Source organism: Dendrobium catenatum, unplaced genomic scaffold (assembly GCF_001605985.2).
Source record: "Dendrobium catenatum unplaced genomic scaffold, ASM160598v2 original_scaffold_43371, whole genome shotgun sequence".
NCBI classification, from domain to species: domain Eukaryota; kingdom Viridiplantae; phylum Streptophyta; class Magnoliopsida; order Asparagales; family Orchidaceae; genus Dendrobium; species Dendrobium catenatum.
In genome coordinates this window covers 117,518-137,623 of record NW_021361827.1, presented here as the reverse complement: position 1 = coordinate 137,623, position 20,106 = coordinate 117,518, and the positions used below count along the sequence as shown (strand labels likewise).

The 20,106-nt window shown below is 35.5% G+C and overlaps 1 protein-coding gene across 1 annotated transcript in view; it reads right to left on the bottom strand.

Annotated features, from left to right (window-relative positions):
* The window catches only part of LOC110092071 (tRNA wybutosine-synthesizing protein 2/3/4), a 29,469-nt gene extending 10,568 nt beyond the window's left edge, over nt 1–18,901 (bottom strand). The window contains exons 1-4 of the mRNA XM_020816427.2: nt 18,373–18,901; nt 9,368–9,558; nt 8,578–8,767; nt 1,111–1,501 (exon numbers count right to left, since the gene is read on the bottom strand). Coding sequence (XP_020672086.2) covers nt 1,111–1,501; nt 8,578–8,767; nt 9,368–9,558; nt 18,373–18,874 — 1,274 coding nt within the window. The 5' untranslated portion in view covers nt 18,875–18,901. The remainder of the gene's footprint in view (nt 1–1,110; nt 1,502–8,577; nt 8,768–9,367; nt 9,559–18,372) is intronic.
* Nucleotides 18,902–20,106: the final 1,205 nt, after the last annotated feature.

Below are 20,106 nucleotides of genomic sequence, written 5' to 3'. Positions count from 1 at the left end.
CCATGGGCTCTTTGTTTCTTTCTCAGAATATCACCCCAAAAATTACAACATTCAAAAGTTTACTTCAAATTCTCAATAAAGCCAACAAAATCAACAATTGCATAAGCTTCAATCCTTAGGTGATTATTTCGTTAATAAGCCAGTCATTTTCCATAAGATCTATTGACATATTTCAAAATCCTTAGGACAACCGGCCAATGTTTCTTTTTTGAATTTACATATCCACACCAACAAAAAGAAATATGAAGTATCATGGTAACAACAAGACAACTATAGCAAGAGGTGTCTTTAAAGATTTCCTCATTTGAAATTGTTTGCTAAGTATGCATAAGAGAGTCAACAGGTTCGCATCCAAGAATATATATCTTCAAAAATATTTGTACATATTTTTTATTAGAAAAACCATCTAATTTATTGTATGTAAGCTGAATACCAAGAAAACATTTTTGCCACCCAAGATCGTCAATTATAAACAATTTATGAAGACAAAGCTATATTTCGGCAATACTCAAAGTGTCACTTCTAGTAAGAAGAATATCAACATACACGAGAAGAATCATCGTGGCAAAGGAACTGTCAAATAAAGATATAATGATCAGCAGTACTTTGTAGTCCAACATCAGCTAAACTATTACTTAGTTTGTTGAACCATATATGAGCACATTGTTTATATATATATATATATGAGCACATTGTTTCAACCCCATATATAGCCTTTTTCTATATATTGATCTCGCCACAAGCAAAATACATAGGAGGTTGCTTCATATAAACAACTTCGATGAGATTCCAATATAGAAGAGCAATGTTTTAAAATTCAAAACAAACATTGAACAAGAAGAACGAGAGGTTCAAAGTTCAAAAATTTCAATTAAGATTAAACTAAAAGTTGAACTGTATGAAATAATAAATATTAAAATTATTTTAACAAGACTTAAAAAAACAAATTCATGCTCAGCTCACATGAACGCACTGTATATTAGCAAGAAAGAAACACAAACCAGATCCCCAAAAGGTTGAGATAATACTGCACCTTATATATGGCATGCAAGGGAAGATGCAAAAAAAAAAATAACAAGTAATAGACATTCAAATGATGGGCCAAGTTACCTTGGGTGAAAGATGTGTCCAGTACATTTTAACGATGTCCATCTTTTTTCAGTTGTGTTTAGAGCCCAAACATCATTAAAAATTTGCATAGGACCACCCCTACCTCCAATCACATAAATAATATTTTCCACTGCTGTGGAAGTATGGCCAACACGAGGCGATGGAGATCCAATAGCATCAATTTGCTTCAAGTGTCCCGATTTTGTATCAAGCAACAAAGTATAATTTCTTCGTGCATGATGACCAACACCACCAAAACCTCCAAATATAAGAACTTCTTTAACTCCATTAATCATTAAGGGACTTGTTGAATGACCCCATAGAAAAAGCCTCTCAATAGGTTCCCCCAGAATAGCCAATGCATCAACAGAAAGAGACAACTTGTGCATTCCTGGCATCTTTGTTTATTAATTTCAACTTAATCTATAAAAAAGGAAATGGTTTTTGCCAAATCAGCCAAAAACAGCATGCTAAAAACATTATTACTATAACTAATTGATTTAGCTTCCTAACATTTCAACAAAAGATCATACAATCCAACAAGTTAATTTTATGTGCAAACAGGAATAATATTCATAATTATATGATGACATAATACCTTTAACTAATCAAGATTTAACTTCAAGTTGAACTGCCGACATCAAACTTCAACTTCTCATGATCTTCATGAAGCTACACTCACAGCAGCATCATGTATATGCATCTAAATTAACCACAACTTAAAAAAACCACATACCAGCCCGCCTCTCACTAGTTCATGACCGCATTTAGCAAAACCTCCCATAGTTTTCTATTTCTTTTCCTTAAATTCCTTGTAGGCCCTTCCAATTCCTCAAAATCATAGTTCTACCTCATTAGTTCTCTTCCTTCACTTTCCTATGCTATTGCTTAAAGTTATCTCTGTTTAACTAACAAGATTGTTCAGACCTGCCATGTTTTCAAATAAAAACCATGGCAAATTATTGAATGTAAACAGATTACAAACTATTGTAGCCGTATACTTGTGATATAGCTCATTTTTTCTTCACAAACACTTATATGATGTTTTCTAATGTGGGAGCATGTTCAGCCATCGAAAATAAATTTTTGAGCAGCTAAATACAAGCAATAAAGCACCAAGAAATCCAAAATCATCTATTTTTTATCATTAATTAAAGCACTTCTGCATGCTATTCAGTCAACTTGATAAATAACAGAAGAATAATACTCCTTAAAAGACAGGCATATGATTGACCCTGTTAAAATCCAAAAGGAAAAGAAACATGGTTTGCTCTAAGAAAACCAGTAAAAAGAATGAATATAAGGGGCAGAACATGGCATTCCGTTCCAACTTTTCATGCCAAGCATACAAAAGCGTATAACCTAATAAAATTAAATAAGAAAAGCAAATGACTAATATATGAAAATCATTAAATAGAAATTACATAAAGGGAAATCTTTGAATTCCAATCAATAATCTTTTTTTTTTTCTTTTCTTTAATTGTTAAGTAAAACACAAGACATATGAAAGGTTGATGGTGAATTCAGTCTAGGTCAAAAGTAAAATAATAGAGAATTTGACTGAACATTAATTTCGATTTGTTTAAGTTGATTTCAAGGGGGCTTTTTTTATGTAAGTTAGCATAGCCGCATGACTTGCTGTTTCAGTTTATGTGAGGTTATAGCATGATTCAGATGATTTGGTTGTCATTACTTGAGGGGCGAAAGGGGTAATAATTCAGCTTTTTAACCTATTCTAAATGTCATATAATATTTATTAATTTATAGTGGGAAAAGCCTCAATTGGTATGTGGTTTTTAAATAATAGTATTTCCTTCTAGTTCATGAGGGATTTGTGTTAAAAAAAGTTGGCCTCATTTTTCGCACGATGCCCCTTGGGTGTATTTTCATTCATCCGATCAAGTGGATATGATCCCAATCGGGCTCGATCAACCTGATTGAATCCCGTCGAGCCAAATTTGAATCAGATCGAATTGAATCAATTCAAATTAGACCCAACTAGGTTCAATCAAGCTTGATTGATTCATTCCATCCTCGTCAACCCCAATTCAAATCAAATCAATGTCAATTTGGGTTCAATTTCACTAAATTAATTCGATTGGACTAAATTGAACTCAAATAGACTCAATTAGATTCAAATTGAGTTCAATTCAAACTCAAATTTGAACCAAATCAAGAAATGCAATCAATGGAGTTGATCTCTTTGAAATTCTAAATCTGAACCCCAGTGTTACACACAGGCACGTGATCAACTTTAGCAAAGATCAAGAGCAGGCTTTGCTCGAGATAAAACGACCAGGGGCGGCATCAAACAAAAGGGAGAACTTTCTTTTGTGGCTTAGTCTTTCTTGAACCCCTCTCCCTCCAATTTCTCTCTCACAAACGACCCAAGCTCCCCTTCATTTCTCCCAACCGTGCACGCAAGGTCGAACCCCCTCCTCTCTTCATCTTTTGCGATCGCAAGAAGGAGACCAGTCTTCTCCGACTTCACCCGCACAAACGCGTCGTCGACCCAATGCCTAGCTACACCATCTCTCCCTCGTTCAAACAAAGCCAAGCGAAGGAGCCAAAGAAAAAAAAATAGTATTCCTAATCGAGAGTATTATTAAGTCAAGGCTTAAGATGTAATTAAACATGGGAACTTGCGCCCATGGGAAACCAACACCCATATTAAATAAACATCACTCGAGCTTATATATCGAATGGGGGGACATCTCATGACTATCGAGTTATATAAATTATTATACATCGAGATGTGTAGGTGAAAGCCGCTATTTTTCATAAATAATCATATGTATAATTTTATCTGCTCTTTCCTTAGCCTGCTTGTCAAGGTCAAGGTTTACGACCGTTTTGCCCTACGGGATAGTGCAATTGCACTCTTTACATTCTAACCCCCGCTAGAAGTATCCTTTCGAAGACCCATAGAAGCGCTAAGTGATTTGCAAACCAATCAGTATGAGATACATAATCTTTCTGCTCATTTTCCTTCTTCCTTTTTACTCAACCTATTTCTTTAGCTTCTTTTTTCTATTTAAGCGTGTTATTTTTCTCTTTTAGCCTTTTACAACAATTAATCTACACTTGGCTTTCAAACGTCCTAGAAAAAATAAAGCCAACTACTTCAAAGCTAAATCACCAAACCCTATAAACGATTTGAAATCAGCTCTAGTATTGAAATCCATGTTTCTATTCATTGAATTGAAAAGTTTCCAATCAAGTTGTGACTTGGTATACTCAAAAACAATCTTCAAGCATTGTTATAGCATTTAATGTTGGTTCTAACAAATGCTTCATGTAGGAAGATTACATAGCAGTTTAATTTCTTGACCTTCATTCTTAAATACTTAATTACTAGTCTTTCTTAGATTTCCAGGGTTTATAACTTGTAATTGGGCCATCATCTCTACATTATATATAAGTCATTCAATCAAATATCTAATCGAGTCTTATCTTAGATTCCCATATGGTTGTCTCGTCACTAGGATAGGAAAAGAGGTGCAAATGCTATGGAAAGGGAGATTTGATTATAATTAGTAAAGGACAGGCATCGCATGCATTAACCATAAAAAACTTTTTTGCCATTATTAAAAGACATATGAGTTGTTGATGTAGGACTATGTATGATTTAAATGATTGAAATAAGATTTGCACGCTTTTAAGCAAGAGTAATAAGAATTAGAACGTTATCCACTTAAAAACAATAGAAAACAAGAGGGGTGCCTCTGCTTAGGCCAAATCACACGATAATAGTTAGGATCTAAAAACAATTAGAACTTCAACATAAGCAAATTTAGGGGATTTTCAATAACATCCCTAGATTAACAATGAGAGTAGATGCATATGAAGTCATAACTCATTCCCTACATTTACTAAGCTTAGGCAGATAGCTTTGCACAATGCCTTATGCTTGATTCACAACTTACAAGTGAAGAAGATCAGGAAGGAAATTGAAGAGGGAAAAAGTTCACCCTTGTCGAGGCACGGCGGTGATTTTCCACTGGACGGTGGAAAGTTTTTCTTCGATGGCTTCAAAAAGGGTGAATATGATTCGCTCCAAGTATTCCTCGACGGAATTATCTACCTCCAGATTGACGTCGAAGAAAGTTGATCCGAGGATGTCGACGAAACGTTGTTCATTGTAGACGAATCCGGAGTCGAGTTCAGGATCGGCCATGCATCGATTTCGTAGTGTTGAAGTGTTGTAGAAGACGTCCCTTAGCTATTCTTGGGGATTCCCCTTGAGAGAAAGAAGTTTCTCTAAGGAATCTGATGTAGGCAAAGGAGGGAGGGGGGAAGGGGGGCTATTGATGTGCCTTGTTACTTGGGTTGATTTGGTTCCTTGTTTGGGCTTGGTTGTCTCGGGTTATGCTGCCCCTTTTGGTGTGTTGTTGCGTCCTTCTACTAAAATCAGCTCATTATGATGTTTAAATGCCCTTTTTGCTCATAAATGGGTGGTCCAAGTTCATCCCCCCCCCCCCCCCTCTGTTTAGCCTTCGGTTTCTCCGCCTGTCTCCTGTCCCGTGGCTGGCTGTTCCTGTTCCCTGTGGTTGCCCGTTCATGTCCCCCGTGTGGTCCCTTCGAGTGCTGCTCCAGGAGCCGCCTGTTGGCCTTTTCTCCCTTCTTCTAGTTGGTTCGGCTGGAGGTGGTTGGGGATGTTTGGCTTCCTCTTTATATATATATATATATATATATAAGTTGTTTTGGAGTAGAAAAGATGATGTTATGGAGAGATTTTTGGAAACTTAAACCTGAGGGTTTTTCTGATAACTTGCGAGCTATGCCTCTTCGTCTTCCCCTTCTTCTATGAATTCGTCTCGGGCTTCTTATCTAATTCTTATCACCGCAAGTGCCCACCTCATTTGTATCTTTCTTCTCGACCAAAGAAAACTTTTTTAGGTGTTTTATGTTATAACCTTGTATGTGTCGTCTTTTTAATATGAAAGTTAAATTGTGTTTTGTTTAAGTTGTTTTTTCATGATATATTGTTAAATTTTGATGTTTATGAAAGAAGGACGTAGATTTTGTTTGCAATCGTAGTTTTCCTATATTTTTTGTTGCATCAGAATCTAAGGAGAAGAAAGGGTGAGAGGGTGGCAGAACAAGGTAGGGGCTTGGGGGAAGTTTAGGTTCAAATTTTAGAGGAGGGAGGATGGAGGGAATTTAAGAAATTGTTTCCCTAATTAATCCTTTAATGGAAAGGATTTAAGGGGGATTTGGAAAGAGGAGGGGGCAGGTAAGAGAGAGGGAGAGGCTTTGCATCCTTTCGAAGGAGAGAGACTTTAAATTTGGAAAGCATTTAGGGTGGGGGTGTCAAGAGGGAAAGAGAGTGGTTTGGGGGAAAGAAATCAAGCTTACTTAAATTGGAATATTAAATTAGGAAGGAGGGATCTCATTCCAATCTACATTAAAATTCAAATAGGTTTTATTTTGGAAACTTTCCTAAAATAGAACTTCATATTTTAGGAAACAAATTCATGTTCAAATAGATTTGATTTATGAATTAATTGTGTTACCTAAAATATAAAGACCCAATTAGGAAGGGCTTTGATTGCATGCATTGATGGGGAAATTAAAAGGAGGCCGATGTCTAGGGTTGGATGGGCCGCCGGTTTGGTGTGTGGGGGATGTGGTCGATTGGGAGATGGGGAGGTTGGGGGTGTTCGCCGAAGAGGAAGGGATGGGGATATATCGTTGGCTGGTGGTGGGGAACTTCGGAGGTGGCCGACTGTTTTGGAAGGGGTGGTTGGACCGGGTGGTGGAAGGGAAGGGAGGGAGGAGAAGAGAGAATAGGGAAGAAAATAGCCACGAACCCTGATGCTTCCAAGGTTGGTGGGTGATCCGATTCCCTCTCCTAGGGATTTCTCTCCAAAGACTCTCAAGCTCTCACAAGAACTCAATTTGCAGAAATTTGATTATAATTCATTCATTCATTAACTTCAAAAGAAACATAAGAGGCCAATATATAGCCTCATACAACGAAAGGGAAATAAAAGATGACATTGCCCCTAGGGCTTACATATGACAAAACCATTAAGAGTAAAACGGGAAATGCTACTAAAACAAATACATAAAGTAAATAAATAAAACAAATACATATGAAGACTCAAAAATAGATCGGCGCGATCATGGTCGTAGATCGTCGGCCACGTCTCTGATATACTTTCCATGATTATATGTCCCCATTAGTTGCCCAAGCAAACAACGGTACAATCGAGAAATGTATTTGTTAAAAGGTCAACATCACCCATGCAAACAACATGGCAATCCCTCAATGAGTTTAAAGGAGAAAAAAAATAAAGCAAGCTAGTATATGATATTACCATATTCATTTACTTTATTAAGTTACACGATATTAAGCAGACTAAAATCAAGGTGAAACGGGATAGTTTCTCAAAAGGAGACAACCCAATCCAGAATATTTCTTCCTTTCAGCAGATATCAACAATAGTTGTAAGTTCTATCAACTGAGTCGGAAGAAGGTTTAACGATCCAGTTTTAAAGGGTAGGCTTAACTCGCCTCAAATTAAAGATTGACAAAAACTTCATAAATTTCACTGATATATAATAGTATTAGAAGCCCATATGCAATATCATGCTCCCGCCCAGCCAAATCACTCCTAGTGCCTAAGAGGCTCAAACATCTGGTTACATACAAGCTGCTTAAAAGCTGTACTTTAAAGATAATTAAACAATAAACGTGCAAGAAGAGGCAGACATCCACACGATTTGATAAGCCAATTGACCTTTTTTTTTGTCAGATCGTTTTAGATAATTAACCATGTTAAACAAAAGATTACTTAAAGTAAGAAAAAATTTTGCTGTTTTTTATTTCTTTTGCATTCCTTGACAGAGAGTGAAAAGATTCTAGAACAATTTTTCATTGGGTAACGGCTAGAAAATACTCTATTTGCGCTACTTGTAATTTCATCAATCTTACAGATTTGACTATCTGCGCCCTTTGCATCTTCTAAGCTGGTCAACTGATAAAAGGAGTATTATCTAGTGCATCATTATGGCGGACTATTCTTTCTAGTGGCAATCCTAAATTCTCTCATCTGTTGAGCATCTTTAGAATTTCCCCAATCATAGACATTGGTTCCATTCATACTATTACTATCCTTTTAGTCGAATAATGATATACTAAACTAATTTATGTCTTTGCTATGTAGTAAATTGTCCTGACTTTTGAATTGATCCATATAGCACTAGTAGACTATGCTAATAGAGTTCATATTTCACATAGCAGTGCCTAATTCAACGAGGAATCTATTTATTGCAAAATGGAACCACAAAAAAAAGTGACGATCACAAAAGAGAACATAATCCAATGTATGCTTGGCTTTTTTTGTTATTAACTTGATCAGGCTCTAGTTATTACCTTTTCTTTTTTTTTTTTGAAATATCTAAACTACAACACAAAAGCTTATAAACTCATTTGGGGATTATTGCAAGAAGTAAGATTACCTTTATCTTCGACAGAATATGAAACATTATCTTGGTTATGAGACTGCATCTCTTCGTGTTCATGTTGTGATTTCTTTAATGCCATCTTCCTCTGTTTAGCTTCAAAACCAAGTAAATTTCTTTCAACAGCTAAGCAAGCTTGAGCTTTTTTAGCAGAGTGGATTAGCTTCTTTGCAGAACTAGGGTGAACCTATAAGTTTATAGCAGTTTATAGCAGATAAATTTAGACAATAACATATAATAAAACCAAGGAAAAAGGTGCTGGTTTTACAAAAAAATACCACATCAATATGATGTTAATTATTGTGTTTAGGATATTCACGGTGATAGTGGGATGGTTTAATGCTTTAGCTTTGAACGAAAATTTAATACACAGATGAAAAAAAAATTGTAAGAGACCAGAGGTTTTATGTGAAAAACTAAAAAAAATTAAAAAAAAAAATCATAAGCCAATGCCCACTTGAAATGATTCCATTAGTGTATGTCATTAATGAAAAATGATGCCCTTCCAAAGATATATAGTAAAGTCATGCATGCAACACTGGATGAAACAGAAGCACCATAAGAAGATTCCTATACAAAAACCACACAAACAACATACATTAAATTCAAGATCATTTCAAAACTTCAGAAGAGCATTTTTTTTCTTGTTTTGAAAACTTCAGAAGAGCATGAAAATCTTAATAGTATATATCACCAAGAAAGAACCAATTTGATTCAAAGAAACTGGTCCGACAAAATTAGCTATGCAAAAAGAAAAAAAGAAATCTAAACTGATAGTGAAGCATACCTTATCTTGTAAAACTCGAAAGAAATTATCTGTTCTCCTTCTATTGGCCTCCATCTTCTCATTGGCAACCCCAATCAAATACCGAACATACTCTGGTGATACCATAATCAAGCCAACTTGGCCTAGAGGCACCTCCAAACGTATAGAGCAACGTATGGCAACCATAACACGCTTATTCATACTTGTAATACCTGTAAATATGGCACACAAATCGCCAGTCATTAAAAGCAAGCATTTCCTAAGTTTAATTTAGACAATAGACAAATGTACGTCCAAATCTCCAAAAAAAAAAAAAAAATCCAACACTATTTAGTGTTGAAATGAAAAAAATCAAACAAAATGGAGAGAAGATGAACAGAAAGAGCACAGTAATGCAAATTACTCATTTAAATATAAAGTATTTTTTATAATGATTACAGCAAATATAAGTTACTAACACATGATGCATTAATCAATAAAGCTTCAGTCTTCAGATTTTTTTATATTATAAAACAAAAATAGTGCCCATACTTCTTTGAAGCATTGTAAGAAGAACCCTTTATGTGCAATCCCCAATAAGAACAACATGAATCGAAAGAGAGTAGTGGATGTCAAACTCCAACCATCCATCCCTACTATTTTGGATGCTTTTGTTATTTTATTGTTTCTTGAAAATTGTTGCTAATCAGGTCCTTCAGTTCTCAACAACACGTATCTAATGGTTTCCTTGAAATCTAGTTATAGTATTTCCTATTTGCTGCAATTTGATTCTGTTGTCCGTAAATTGCAATTCTAACAGTTTTTGTGGCATGAATTTTTAACCTGGGATTTTGATATCCCACAGGTTTCTTAGTTTGGGATGATTTCTAACTCCTAAGCCAATTTTCTAGTACTTTGTTAATTATAACTATGGAGGCTCTATGATATAAATATGGCGCGTTAAGTAATCTAAAAATATTCTACATGATTTTTATTTTGACAAATCAATTTTTTTATAGATGGTTTCTAATCTTTTCACATTATTATAATCTCATTTTAGTAATTGGTTTGACTGCATTTTTCAGTCTTTCCAAATTCAGTGAAACTAGGTTTTGTGCAATTTTCAAAATAACTTGTAACTTTTTTTTGCCTGAATTTTTATGTGAAATTTCTATTACACGACTATTAATTTATCATTTATGAATATTTTTGGAACTTGCTTAGGGCTTGCCTCAAGTAGAGTAAAGCAAAATTAATCAGGAAAGAAATTCAACCTTCAAGATGTATGCCTTGCAGGACAAGGTATCACCCCACGCAGTGTGTACTCGCTTTTCCACCTAGCTAATGGGATGATAGCCCCCAAAATAAAACTAAAATTAAATTAAATTACCAAATTATTAAATTTTAAACTATTATAATAAAATTTAGGTTATTTAAATAACAATAGTAATGAAAATACCACTTGACTTTTAATCTCTTAAAATTTAAGTTCTATCAAGCACATAGAAACAATGAAGCCATAAGCCCGATTCACATCATCTCCTACATGTCGCACCTATCATAGGATCTCTACCCACTTCTCACTAGATTCTTCGATGTTCCTTGTTTCTCTTATTGACTCATCACTGGTCTTTGCTAAAACCATATGCCAACTCTCCCTCGACATATTTCATTTTTAAGTCATATTTTTTATTTTTTATTTATAAATTTGAGTCGATCATATTTTCGACTTATAATATGAATCTTGTGATTGAAAACTTTATATTTTGAAATTTAGTGAAGTTTTTTTATTATATTTGATTTTTTTTCATGATATTTATTTATTAAATATTAAATATATAAATTCATAAGAATTACACTCCATGCCTCGAGGCTTACACATCAACCTTACGACAAGTGTTTTCCCTTGCACCATTGGATTTTGAAATTTTGATAAATAATTGTCTTAATTGAAAGCTTATGAACTACAAAGGTGAACTTGTGCGCCTAATTTTGTTCATCGCATCCTAAAAAACCTAAATGTGCAATTGGAATATTACTTAAGCAAATCAGTTTCCCAGAGTGGTGAGTTTGATAAAGCAACATAGGGCATAACCAGTATTATCGGCGAAGAAATGTTATTAAATATACCTGATTGGAAATAAAATATAAACTTAAAGAACAATTTATTTCATTCAATGAATACATGAGACAACTGCAAAATCAATTTAAGAATTAGAAATAAATTGACCATGATATGTTAAAATATGTTAGAGTTTTCACATCTCGAACAAAAAATTATTTCCACCAACATTGTAATATTAACGTTAATTGTTTCAATAGAGATCATAGCAAGGCATTAACAAGCTACAATTTACCAAGAAAGTGAACAAGATCTCACAGTTGCACTCAAAACAAGAACACACAATAATAAACTCATGTAAACCCATAAACAGTGAAAATGAACTAACCCTTCCCTTCCCTCATATTTATAAGAGAAAAATGAACTCTGAGGGGACCAACGACATTAAAATTAGCATATTAAATGATAAAAAGGATGACATGTACATGTGTGTGTTGACATTCCCATTCATCCCAAATAAATCATCTTTGACGTCTGATCCATAATATTTTCGCTCAAGCGATAGAAAGTGATTGATTAAAAATCTAAATCCTAGTGACAAAATATACATGCAACCATAAAAAATTTTGGATAATTTCAATACTTACATGAGTTTCACAAGACAATCTCCAACTCTGATATAATGTCTTAAAATTCATGCAAAGCATCATAAAGGCAATCAAAATAATTAAATCAGAACATTTTCAAGCTATATACAGGTATCGCAAGGTGACTGTTGTATTCTATCAAAATACAAATGTGCCAATGCATCAAACGTACAAAAAACTATGCAATTGTTATGCAAGCACATTGAAAAATTTGCAAGTACTTGATGGAGGAGCACTGAAAATTGTGCAATAAAATCAAATCTTTTGAGATGAAATCTCTGCATGTGCCCCAACAAACGTGCTAAGCACCTGAATTTAAAATCCAAGAATTTGCACAAACAGAAAATAGTGTGAATACAATTTTTATTATAGAAATGTGTGGCTGCCTCAAGAAATATGTGCAACTCCTCCGAGAAGCATGCCACCATTCTAGAAACACAAGTAAAATGCATTGAAAAAATGTGCAAAAATGCTATGCAAATGCATGCAATTACATTGTCTAGGAGCATCGAAATGCGTGCATATACATTACAAAGAATGTAATTATATTTTAGAAATGCATTGAAAAGCATACAAATGTGTCTTATATGTGCATCGAAGAATGTGTAAGCATTTCACACAAATGCACTAAATATGTGAAAAAGCTTCAAAAGTATAGACTCCATGTCAAATTATCAAAATCAAAACTCCACGTCAAATTATCAAAATCAAAACTCCACCTATGTGTCTCGATCAAAGTATGCCAAAATTTTGAATTTGAGGTCCCATAGCTACCGAGAAAAAAAAATTTCGATTAGGTTGGGTCAATTACCTCTTCTGACTATATAGACTATGTATCATGATAACCAAAAACAACGAACCATGATATCTTGATTGGATTTATCATCATCCTCCCTACCATCCAATTTAAATTCATGGTAATAAATTTTAAATTAAAAAGTAAATTGCTACTATATATACGAAGCATATAGTGTTTATCTGATAACTAGCTTTAATCGAAACTCCTCTCACATTATTGGGAGAGATAATTAGCCATAAGAATTTATGCTAATGGGAACCAAAACTAGGTCATAAAGTCTTCACAAAATGAAAGCAAAATCTATTGGCAGTATATTATCTTAAATCTAAAATGTCTTTTGAAATTTTGACCAGAAACATCTTTAAAATTGCCAACCAAAGGTTGGGGCGTAAATTCTCGAAACCCACTGTTATCTTGGGTGTTCATTAAATCATTGTATTTGTTCCTCAATCTCCTTTTCCATGTTGCTCACACCATCCCCACCCCTCCGCGAGCAGCCACACATGTTCATCTATATTCCCTACTTATTGCCCCCCATCCCATCTCTTAGTGTCCTTGCCCATGCACACAACTCTACACTCAATGTTGCTCACTTGCAACCTTAAGGCTTGACCACTTCATGGCTCAAAAGTGTTTATGATATAAGTTGTCTCTTAAATTCTTCTTTCCTTTCAACATGATTTCATGGCTTCTCAATCTTATCTCCAATGAATTGAAACCAATGCTGCAATATCAAAACAATATAAAATTGAATGGTACAAATTATCTCCCATGATCGAGGGCCTCTCGGTTCCTCGTTGATTCTCATGACATGCTTCATAATCTTGATGCCTCTCCTCCAAACAACACTAATATCAACAAATCTTTCAAGTGGAAAGCATTTGACTGTGTTGATTTTACCTTACTACTCAATAGCATAGAACCTTTTATCACCTTAAATTTCATGTTTTAGCATTTTACCCAAAAAATACAAAATTTTCTATGATCCACGTATATTTAGAAAAGTGATAACTCTCGTGCCTACACTCTTTATTCTGAAATTTTTTTTTTTTCAAAAGCAAAATGATATGTAGATCAAGAGTATTATAGCATATTGAGAGAATAAGATAAATTACTTAAATACCCTCTCTTTTACAACTATTCATACTATTTAGTAAAAGTATGATAAAGAATTCCTTATTGATAATTTTATCTTCAGCATATATATTTCTCTACAAGGTGTGCAATCTCAATTGATGGATGACTGCACCTACCTAAAAATATGATTGATATGCGTTGGTTTTAGGGGTGGTCGAGGGAACCATGCACATGATTGTTGAGATAGTGGTGATCTTATCCGTAATATCTTTATAGATTTCCCACATTTTAGCAAAATAAATATCCTCATGAATGTTACTAGGAAGAAATTATGTTCTTCTTTAATTGTTCAACATAATTCAACAATTAGCCCAAACTTGCTACTTGGTCATATGGATTTGCTATCATTTCTCAAGAAGACTATCCTATTTCAATAATCAAACATCAATACCAGAGTCTCATGCAATCCCTTCCTCTAAATACAATGTAACTATCTCTACTAATATGACATTGGTTTTAGATTCAAGTGTCTCTTCCTATGATAAGTCATCGCCAACTTTTTCATGTCCATCAAATTTCTCTATTACATATCATTGTTCACGTATCATTTATCTAAACAGGATATTATACATCCCCTGAAATATTTCCTTCTCAGAATTTTGTGGAATATTTCTTCTCAAAATTTTATATGTTCCACAAAATTCTATTAACCTATTATTTACTCATTACCTTAAGAAAACTCATATTATTCTGCAATATTTTATCCCATTCATCGTCTTTTAAGACCTCAATGCAAAGAAATCAATTAAAAAAGTGATGAAGCTGGTTGGGTCGCTTGACCCATGTATCTTCAACCCTCTCTGCAACTATTTATTTATTTCAATGGCATTATCAAATGGACCCTCCTCCTCCTAATGAACTTAGATATTTTATTTTCATATCCAAGTTTGATTTTCATGCCTCTCCATTTGAAAAAAAAAACATCTTGTGTCATTTCCTTCTTCTACCAGAGGTTGTCAACCTCTTTCTTTTGAGTTAATCAACTTGAATATAAAGGAGCTTTTTCGTTGGGGGAGGGGCGGAGGTGCGAAAGCTATAGAATTATTCATTAATTTACTTCACAGAGCGACTGCATTAAAGCAACATGAACATCTCTTCTTCCTCCAATGACGATGGTCATGCCATTCCTTCTCTAGTGAGCTCCCTCCACGACTTCCTCTTCTTCTCCAAAGTATTGTCTCGTCCATACCTTCTCCTACAAGACCTTGTCGTGAGCTACTTTGTTGGAATCATCGATCCTTCTTCTCCAAAAAGCTAATTTACTTACTATCAAGAATATGAACTCCAATTTCAATATCAAATATTTATTACCTAATTGAGGTACATTAAACCTCCTATATTTCCTACAATTGCATCTTTTAATGAAGTTACAACATCCCCAAAGCCTTTATTTTTTCCTCTGCTATCATCAGTCAAGCAACATCTAAAATTGAGCAAATAATTACAAATTAGGTGATGAGGTCATCGACAGACATTTTAGGCAGGTCTACCGACAAAGGAATCGTAAATCGACGGCTACGATTAGGAGCTTATATTTCTGATGTTTTTCCATGTATATTCTGATGTTTTCCATGTATCTTTTAATTTCAGTTTACTATTTTGCACTTATAGATGTTTAGTCATTGTTGTAGCCCTTTGGGCATTTGAGTCATGTTATTTTTCTTTTGATGAGACCTATATAAAGAGGTCTTCTACTTTGTATGAGGTTAATGTTTGATTAATAAAATTTCTGAGATTTTCATTCTTCTTCTTGCTTGAGAGCTTGAGAGAAAGAGATGAGACCTAGGAGAGGCTCCACCCGAAATACCCAACAGCCCACATAGGTGAGCTCTTGGCCTTATTTTATCTTTTTTGTTTTCGTCTTCCCCCACCAACCCCACACACACACAACCTTTTTTTCTTCTCCTTCAAACAGTCCACGATCACCACACAAATAACCAGGCAGCCAAAAAACCCTCCCGATTGCTGCCAAAGTTGTGCTAGCAGCCGCTCAAGCCAGCCCGCCTTTTTCCCCCCTTGCCCAGCTCCTCCACCCCGTGAACCATCCCGCCGGCCCTCTTCTTTTTTTTTCTATTTTGAATTTTGAATTTCAACATTTATTCCCTCATTAACACTTTCCTAAATTACCTCACCACAAATAGGAAAGGGATTTAATTGAGGCCCAATCTATTTTGAATTCAAATTCAAATTCCCTCTCTTCTCTCCCCTCATTTGGAAACTTTCCTAAATTAAATTAAATCTGAAATTAATCATATTTGACTTAATTTCCTTTGCCCCACCAATTAATCTCAATTCCCCTTTTTCCCTCCTTGCATGGCCGGCCACCCCCCTTAGCCGTTTCTCTCTCCACTCGCCACCTAAGCCTCCATTAATTAGCCAATTAATCCCCCCCTAACAGCCGCCCCTCTCTCTAGCCTAATTTAGGGAGATTTTAATTACAAATAATCTCTCCCTCTAATCAAAGAAAATCTGAAATTCAAATTCATATTTTCTCCAAACAAGATCTCCCCCCCAAATCCCAACTCATCCGCCCCCTTCTCCTCCCCACCCCACCGACGACATTCCCCTTCCTCTTCCAAGGTCACAGCGCCATCACCCGTCCCTCTCCCTAGCTCACGGCAAGCTCCTCCGTCTGTCTATTTCTTCTTCCCATTCAATCCCCCTATGAATGGCGAATCCAGAATTTGAAGGTGGACTCGTATTCGACGCCTACGGAAACATCCACGTTCTTCGATCTCCATTCTTCGACGTGGGGTTTGACCGTGAAAACACAGTGGAAGATTACTTGGATCGAATCCTCCCCACACTAGTGCACGTCATCGACGGCCAATTCCAAGACTACGTTTGGACAATCACCGGACGCCATCCACCACCACCTCCACCGGCGGTTACCTCTCTGGTAACAAAGTCCTTCGTCTCCTTCTCCGTAGTGGTGCTCTCCATCCTTGTATGGTTCTTTCTCCTCCGCTAAAGCCAAGAGTGAATGAGTGAGAAGGTGCTCGAGGTGAATTTTCTCATTATTAAGCGTAGGATTTTGTTATGAGCATTTAAGTATTTCTTTTATCATTGGATGTTGTTTGAATTGTTTGGTTATCTCAAAGCAGCTCTTCGCCTAAGCAAGTTGATTACCTAGAACTTATTTAATCCTTTACTTTATCGGTGATAACTTTGTGGTGGTAACGCTTTATTTAATTATCATTTTAATTTCTGTAAGCAACTCCTTCTAGATTCACATCATTAGGTCACTATGAACCCTTATAGCAAGCAGAAATGGCTAATTTGATGGTTTGATCATCCAAATTATTGAGAGTACCATAATTATTGTTGAGAAAAGAGTCATGGCTGCCCCAAGAGAATTGATGGAGACCATCTACTAGCATCTACAGCATCATCACACTGACATCACTACTAAGTAAAACTTAAGGAGCATATAGATGCCCACATATAGGACCTTAAACTCAAGAACAATAGAGTTAAATGAGATTTTATGATATCATTTTTTTTTTTTTGCCTGATATTTTGCCCTGCACATCCCTCTCTATTGTCTAGAATTCACATTTTCTCTTAATATGTTGCTTCCTCTCACCATTGGGATTCTCAAGATTGTGTACCTGCTCATCAATTTTGATCTGCGGCATCCTCAGCCAAATAAATTCCTTTCTCTTTTCTATCACAAGCTATTTGTAGCCTATACGAACCCTATCTCTCCCAACCAAACCACCTCTCTCTAACCCTAGACCCATGCTTTCTCTAGTGACAACCAGTCTCTCCTTCTTACATAAGTTCTTAGAAAAAAAAAACAGTCTCTCCTTGTTTCAACCCAATGGTACTCATGCACTTCTTTCTCTTTTCTATCACAAGATATTTGTAGCCTATGTCAACCCTATCTCTCCCAGCCAAACCAACTCTCTCTAACCCAAAACCCATGCTTTCTCCAGTTACAAACAGTCTCTCCTTCTTTTAACAACCTGCGCAAACACCCCCCCCCCCCCCCCCCCACCCCCCCCCCGCACACACACACACACACACTCACTCTATCAAAACAAAAGAGAATAACAACTCTTCTTCCTATACTAACCCATCTATTAAACCGTAAACCTTCTCCAAACACTAGCCCAAGTCATCCGCATCTCTATAGCCATCAAAAAAAGAATATGCCTATGATTGCTCGCCTCCAAAAGCACAGAAAATTTCTAGAATCAAGAACAATTGCAGTGAATCATCCACCTTTGTTTCCACGCTATGCACACTTGCATTGAAAGTATTGCCCTATAATCCAATTCATCTGTAAAAACTACATTCCAGGCTAAGTTGCTGGTTGCCAGAGGATAACGCTCGACTTACAGTAATCAAGGAAAAAAAAGCAAAATTTAGAAATGCAAATGCAAGGAGTTTAGCTCACCGGATTCCCTGAAGCCACATGCGATAGCAGTTGCGACGAGCTCTTGCGCTGCCATAACGTCCTTACACTCCACTGCAACAATAAGCGGTTCAAACCGAAAAACCAATGTGCCACCTTCCACTTCTTCCATCTCCACTGTACTCAGCGTTGCCGGCGATTTGAATAGAAGGTCGACTACGACTTCGGGATCCACAGGCTCGTGCGAGACAAAAATCCAACCGCCGCCTCCAGCCTTCTTCTTACTCTTCCTTGGGTTTATTTTATCCTCGTTATGCTTAGGTTTAGGGCTCTCTCCAGGTTGGCGGAGTATGGAGATTCGGCCGGAGCAGGAGCTGGTTGTGAAAAAGGAAGAGTGGAGGTTGATCACATCCAGAAGGGGTGCAATGGCGGCATCGACACTTCCCTTCGGAGATTTGTCCGGCCACGGCGCCACCAAGGACGCTAGGGTTTCGGCTTTCCGCCGTTCGAAGTCCATGGACAGCAAGTCTGCGACCTTTGCCATTTTTTTTTCCTTTTATACCCTCCTCGTTTAGGAGATTTATATAACAGGCACAGTGATAGTAGATGAACTCAGGTCCTTGGCTTGATGTATTACAGTATTAGCATCCGCTTTTTAATTAGGGGGATTTACTTGCATATCATTTTATTTAATGTTATTTACATATGTAATACATAAAATTTTAAGAAAATTTACATGTATATCATTATAACATTCTATTTATATATCTAACACTTAAAATTTTAATATTACATACATACCATTCTATACTATTTTAATATCAAATATGACACTCATATTTCCTTCCTACCACTCATATATTTAATTTCTACCGCTCATATTTGATATAAAAATGAACTATGGGTGGTATGTATGTAATATTAAAGATTTAAGTGTTAAATATGTAAATAGAATAGTAGTAGAGTGGTTTGTATGTAAATCTCAATATGGGTGTATTGCATGATATATTAAAGCTTATACAATAGTATGGGTGGTAAGAATAAATTATATGAGTGATATATTTAATATTAAAAAATTTTATGAATGGTAGGAATGTAATATTAAAATTTTAAATATTAAATATGTAAATAGTATGAAATAAAATGATATGTATGTAAATCCCTCTTTTTAATTAACTCAGGACCTTGGTTTGTTTTTCAATACAATAATCTGACAACAATATAACTCATGTTCATTATTAAAAAATAAATAAATGAATAAAAATAAAAAATTGTTCATTCTTGTGGCCTGAAGCATTTTTTTTTTTTTAATTAGAATATGGGAAGCACTTTTCAGATTATGGTAAAGAGAATAAAATTTAATATGTATGTACATCACATCATATCATATTTGCTCTAGAACAAGCGGCATGCTCTTTAGTGCAATCATAACATGACATTTGTCATATGGGTACTACATGAAGCTACCATGTATGTCATCATACATTCATTGTTCTCTTCGATTCAACCATAATATGACACATATTACTCTACTTATTACACACAACATATCATAGCATTTATTTTGATCTATCTCTAAAGAATGAAGTTACTATAAAATATCACCAAATAATTCTCTAAGGACTTCATCTAATACTAACATTGTCATATATCGAGACAACCACTGTCACGACCCAACCCGATCCTGGACGGATCCCGCTCGCACCGGGTCGCGACCGGAACGAACGAACTGACTTACTGACCAGGATCTGGTTATGGAATTTGGTTCGGAACTGA